The sequence below is a fragment of the Sesamum indicum genome, linkage group LG1 (assembly GCF_000512975.1).
Source record: "Sesamum indicum cultivar Zhongzhi No. 13 linkage group LG1, S_indicum_v1.0, whole genome shotgun sequence".
Lineage (NCBI taxonomy): Eukaryota > Viridiplantae > Streptophyta > Magnoliopsida > Lamiales > Pedaliaceae > Sesamum > Sesamum indicum.
In genome coordinates this window covers 354,135-360,259 of record NC_026145.1, presented here as the reverse complement: position 1 = coordinate 360,259, position 6,125 = coordinate 354,135, and the positions used below count along the sequence as shown (strand labels likewise).

General features: G+C 31.2%; 1 protein-coding gene across 1 annotated transcript; it reads right to left on the bottom strand.

Moving 5' to 3' along the window:
* Window positions 5,433-6,125, bottom strand: LOC110012705. The gene is made up of 3 exons (XM_020697345.1): window positions 6,093-6,125; window positions 5,922-6,026; window positions 5,433-5,829 (listed from the first exon to the last, which is right to left on the bottom strand). The coding sequence occupies exons 2-3, from the start codon at window positions 5,977-5,979 to the stop codon at window positions 5,567-5,569; spliced, it is 321 nt and encodes a 106-aa protein (XP_020553004.1). The 5' UTR covers window positions 5,980-6,026; window positions 6,093-6,125; the 3' UTR covers window positions 5,433-5,566.

The following is a 6,125-nucleotide window of genomic DNA, read 5'->3' as shown; positions in this document are numbered from 1 at the left end:
CAATGGTAATCAGGAAAAATATTGGAAACTGAATTTAATCGTATTTTAACTGCTTTTTGAACAAGATTTTGGTGACTGTTTTAGATGCGCGAAATCCCCCTATATCATATTTATAGATTAAAAACCCTTCGTATTATCTAAAATACAACAAAATACCCCCTTTTCGTTAGAAGCGAAGAATGAACCATATGTGCCGTTTTGTACGAGCTGTCATTGTTTTTTGCTGCTTTTGAGATTCTCTTAAGTGGATAAATGTCCAATTTGCCTCTTTTGTTTCATAAACTCTTGTAATTTTAAAAAACTCTACTAAATTTCTGTAATTTTAAAGATTTTCTATAATTTTAAAAAAAATAATCATTTTCTGTAATTTTATTATTTTTATATTTTTTATTTTTTAAAAATATTTTCTGTAAATTATCAATGATTTAAAAAATATTCTGTAAAAAAAATTATGTTATGTAATTTCTTGAAATTATAAATTTTTGTCATTTCTGCAATTATAAATTTCTGTAATTTCTGCGATTACATTAAAAAAATGAACCTTAATGTAATTTTAGGCAAATTTGGGCCTTATGCAATTTTTAGGAAAAAATTGAACATGAATGTAATTTTTAGAAAAATTATGGATTTTAGGAAAAAAATGGACCTTAATGTAATATAGGCAATATTTGCACCTTTATGCCATTTTTAGGAAAAAAATTGGACCCTTAATGTAATTTTAGGAAAAATTTGGACATTAATATAAGTTCTAGAAAAATTATGCATTTTAGGAAAAAATGGGTCTTAATGTTATTTTAGGCAATATTTGAACCTTTATGCCATTTTTAGGAAAAAAAAAATTGTACATTAAAGTAATTTTAGGCAAAAGTTTGGACCTTAATGCAATTTCTAAGAAATTATGCATTTTTGGAAAAAAATTGGATCTTAATATAATTTTAGGTAAAATTTGGACCTTAATGCTTTTTTTAGAAAGTATTTTAACCTTTATCAAGATTTTTAGGAAAATAAAATGGACCTTAATACAATTTTAGAAAAATTACGAAGTTTAGGACAATCATCAAATTTAATTAATGAAATTTTAGGAACTTTCATTAAAATTTAAAAGTTTAGGATAATTTTATATTTCTAGGAATTTGGAGGGGATTTTAAATTTGATGCAACTTTTAAGTAATTTTCAACAATTCGTGACTCTTTAATATTTTTTTATACATTTCAGATCCATGACTATCGGTATTCCACTTCCTTCAGAACGAGATCGTGGCTGAGGCTGTGGTCGTGCACTCGGCCGTAGCCCTCCCAATCCTCCCTAGGCTGTCGGTACAGATGCACCCCCACTACCGGAGTTTACGTCCCAAGACCTATCGATTCCCCCACAATAGGGTCAGATGCGGCGGGGCCCAGCAGTACACAGATCCCGGCCAGGCTGTGGGATGCACCACCACCAGCTTCCTGGAAACATTATATCTACTTTCGGGATGCGAGGTATGCACGAAAATTTATTGAATTATTTTATAAAATTTTATTTGGGGGAACATATCGTAGATCCCACAAGAGCACCCGTTATTCTGGTTTCAAAATTTAAAGGGAAGAATAATATTTAAGTTTAAGTAATACTTATATTTTTTTATCTAATATTTATTTTTTTTAATAGTGAAATATGCAGTTGTCCTACTTGTGGGACTGCGACGACGAGTCAATGTTCAAGGTTGTCAAGTCGTAGGGGGGTAAGTTCCTACAGAAGCGGTTCGCCGATGCCCAAAACTAGTTAGCCCGACCGTTGTGGTAGGCCGAGGAGATCTGGCGCTAAATTTTGGAGTACTGGGCGAGCCCAAAATTTCAGACACAATCAGCGAAGAATAAGGTCAACCTGAACGCAGCTGCTACCATTTACCACGGGGGTCGTCCTCCATTTTGGTCACAAGCGTAAGAAGTAAGTATTTTAACCTCTAATATTAATTTGATTTAAATTTTAAAATTTCTAAAACTTTCTTTAAATGATTTTTGAATAGGAGGCACAATTCGGACGCCCCGTCAAACAAATGGAGTTGTTCGAGAAGTGCTATGAGAAGAAGGATGGCGACCAATGGAGCGGCCCGAGGACAGTGGAGGTCGCGGTTAGTATATAAAGTAATTTAATTTTTTAATTTAAAATTAGTTTTTTTCAAATCTAATCATTTAATCTATTCGCAGGAACTGTTCCTAAGGATGATGGAGGAACGCCAAAACCAGCAAAATAGTGATCAAGACCCTCCATTATTCTCTCAAGGCTCGATTGAATGAGCAAAAAGCGTGGTTGTTAGCAGCAGGTGGCCGGAAGAGGGGCCGAGTATTCAATCTTTACTTCGAGGCCTACCACACAGTTGTTGGACCATCAAAGCCCAACATTACTGCTCCATCACCCTCGGCACCACAACCGTTGCGCCCCAACCTTGATGATTAGGTAGCCAGGCTCGAGGAGTGGATTTTGTGGATGGAGTTACAAAGTCTGTTATAAAAACTGTTGAAAAAGGAAATACAAGCTCGATACAATAACCATTACAACATAATGCATGGCGGTTACAAAGAGTGTTCCAAAAACCGTGTCAAAATTCAAGCACAACATACTTATATGTGTTATAAAGGCCGTTCCAATAACAATCAAATCAAAATTAAATTGGTCGTTCCAAAAGTGGGTCGAAATGCATTTTTTTTGCAATTCGACTACTATGGTAACGGTCTCTCATAGCCATTAATAAGCTCGTTACAAATTATAACACCTTCCAAGCAAGCCATTATAAATATTTTGTAACGCCCAAAAAACCCACAATAAGGGTACCGTTACAAAGACCGTTACAATTTTCAAGTTCGAAATAATTAACTTAGTCATTACAAAAGTCATTACCATAAAATAATATTTTTTGTAGCGGAAGGACAAAAAAGCTATCCCTCCTGCATTTTGGCCGTGAGAAGCTTTTATTCTAGGTTAGTTTTTTATTTTATTTGTTCTGAAAATTTATTTTTCCGTCGCAATGATGATGATGATGTTTTGTTAGTATTTGATGAAAATTGTCAATGGTGATAGTGATATTGAAGTTCATTAGTATTTGATGAAATTATTGATGATGATGTTGAAGTTATGTTAAAAATCTGTTTTTAATTTTTCAGAATTTTTCTTTCATGTTTCTATTTCATTTGTGATTTTAAATTAAAAACTATTTTTAAATATTTTTTATTCATTTTTCTGTAATAATAAAAATCAGAAAATTATTAAAACTGTTTGAGTGTTTTTTTTTTTTGAAATTTTTGATGCAAAATACTGATGGAAATTATTAAAAACTGTTTTAATAAATTTTCTGATTTTCTGAAAATATTCAGATTTTTTTTATTTTTCTGATTTTTTCCCAATAAGTTTCTGTAATTTTTTATGTAAGTTTTTATAATTATTCTGAAATTTTCTGGGATCCTTTGAAATTTTTGGCATGTATTGTTAAGTTTCTGCATTTTTATGTCATTTTAGGAAAGTTTAGAAAAGTATAAAATTCATAAAGTGAAATTTTTATATTGTGAAAAATGAAGTTTTCTGTAATTACATATTACATAATTTTCTGTATTACTTACAATTAATTGTTACTAGACAATTTTCTGAATTACTTATAATGAAAACAAATGTAATTTTTGTACTATGAAAAATGCATTTTTTCTGTAATTATGTGAGTTTTCTATAATTTTCTGATTTTTTTTTTAAATTTTATGTAGATTTTGTGTAATTCTAATATAAATTTTATGTAATTTTAGTGATTACTCACTACTAATAATTTTTTATATCTTTTTTGTTAGCTTAAGTGAGTACGATTACCGCATAATTTGGATTATTTGGGATTTGGCACTATTATTATTACTTTATTTGAGATTTTTTTAACTAAAAACTATTTGTGCAATTTTGTGTAATTTTTTCTGTTTATTAAAAATTTATTTTGTTTTTCGTGTAACTTATTAAATCATTTTTACTATTTTTCTAGTAGTGTCCCATGCACCTATTCCAGCACGTGCTCTGGGAGCTTGAAGCTAATGTTTTAAGACAATTTTATATTATTTTATAATTTTTTTTTGATATTGTTAATAATATTTACTTTTGGTGATATTGTAAATAACGTACTGGTGGAACTTTAATAATGAGTCCATGTTCCGAATCTTTCATATGTGTACAGGCACGTTCTTATGGAAGCGATTCACCTTCACCAAGGCTCAGTTGATCAGACCGGTGTGGATGGCCAACGAGGTCTGGTGCCAACTACAACAATACTTGGGTGTAGATTAGGACTATTTTTATTTTATATGTTTATATACTCTAAAATTTTTCAAAATTTATTTAATTAATCAAATTAAGATAAAATAATTAATTTTTTTATTATACAATTATTATTTCAAAATTAAAAAAATATTTAGGAACCATTCAAAAATGTGTTTAAATAAAATATTTCAAAATTATAACTTAGGAATGGGCTTTTCCAGGGTTTGTGAGTGTGTTTAAATAAAATAAATACCATTCAGAAATTAACATTACAAAAAAGGCAGATTGTGAATTTTTTTTCTTTTTGGTCTTTGGAACGATTTTCAGGACACATAACTTATTTGGAGTGAATTTTAGAACGAATAAAAATCTGTCCTTAAAAGCGGGGTTACAAAATTTAGGCATAGTTATAAAAAAAACCCTTCCTGATTGGGACGATAATTGTAACTCTCATTGAAAATCGTTCCGAATGTTGCATTCGTTCAAAAAATATTTTTTCGAATTGGAATGGTTAAGGGCGGGTTCTGGAATGGCTAAATTAATTTTCTGGTGGAGCTTTTGAAATGAACTTAATACTCGTGTTTGAATTTTGGAACTATTTTTATTTGTAATGATGATAAATTTAGGAACAGGTTATGGAACTATAGTCTGACATGGTTTTAGGTACAGTTTGGCTGAATTAGGAACACGTTTGTAGAACTATTTTAGTAATGGTATTAGGAACGATTTTTATTTTTTAATTTGGAACACATTAGAAACTAGAATACAAATGTTATTTGGAATGATTATCCACTAATTTGGAACACCTGTTTGAAATGATTGTAGCAAAAGTATTTGGTCAGTCCAGTTTAGTAACGGTATTTGGAATTTTTTTACTTAAATTTTAACAATTTCTTTATCATTACTAAAATCGATCCTAATTTTTAAATTTTATAATTTTTTTTATAATTTATTAATACATTTAATAAGTTTGAATAAATAAATAAATTATATATTTTAATAAATTTTCATATAGAATTTTAAATTAATTTAATATAAATTTTTAATCAATTGAATAAATATAAAATAGTAAAATATAATAAACATTATGATAGATGAATAATTAAGAAAAAATATTATATTAATATAAAAATTATTTAATTCCAAAAATGAAAAACAAAATATAAAATCAAATCTAATCCCTCCTCATCAGCGACGTCCATATCGGCCTAATCCGAGGCTGGGGATCTGTCGGAAGCGGTGCTGCAGTCGAAAAGGAAATCCTCATCTCCCTCATCATGACCATCATGTCGGCCATCATGAGCTCGAGGCAACCGATGCAGTCCTCCTTGGTGGCGATGGCGGTGGCAGTGGTGGTGTCGATGGGGGTGGCGATGGTGATGTGAATGTTCGGTTGGAGACGTGGGCCTCAAAACCAAGGCCTACTCGGCCCTTGTTCTTGCTCCCAACTGCAGCCAACCACATTTGTTGCTCGTTATCGTCCCCGAAGCCCCCGATTCGAGGGGGGGGGGCATCATGGTCTTCGGCAGTGGGTGAGGCTGACGATCCTCTAGCATTTTCTGAAACATCTCATGCAAAACAAACAAAATTGTTAGTACTTTAATGAAGAATTAATTATAACAAAAATAATATTAATAATTTAGGTACTTACCACCACCTCCGTCGCCCTTGGCCTGCTCCAATTGCCTTCCTCTTTTTTCTTGTAGCATCACTCGAATAATTCCATCTGCTTGGGTGATCGACCGAGTTCTGTCTTCTATAGAAGAAAAAAACAGTCAACATCGATTTTAAAAAATAATGATAAAGTATCGTATTTACTGACCAACTTTCTCTTGTGCATGCCGACTGAGGAAGA

Coding starts and splice junctions, on each gene's coding strand:
- LOC110012705 (XM_020697345.1), bottom strand. CDS start 5,979: ATGCTACAAGAAAAAAGAGGAAGGCAATTGGAGCAGGCCAAGGGCGAC. Junction 5,830..5,921: donor CAAGGGCGACGGAGGTGGTG/GTAAGTACCTAA, acceptor GAGATGTTTCAG/AAAATGCTAGAGGATCGTCA.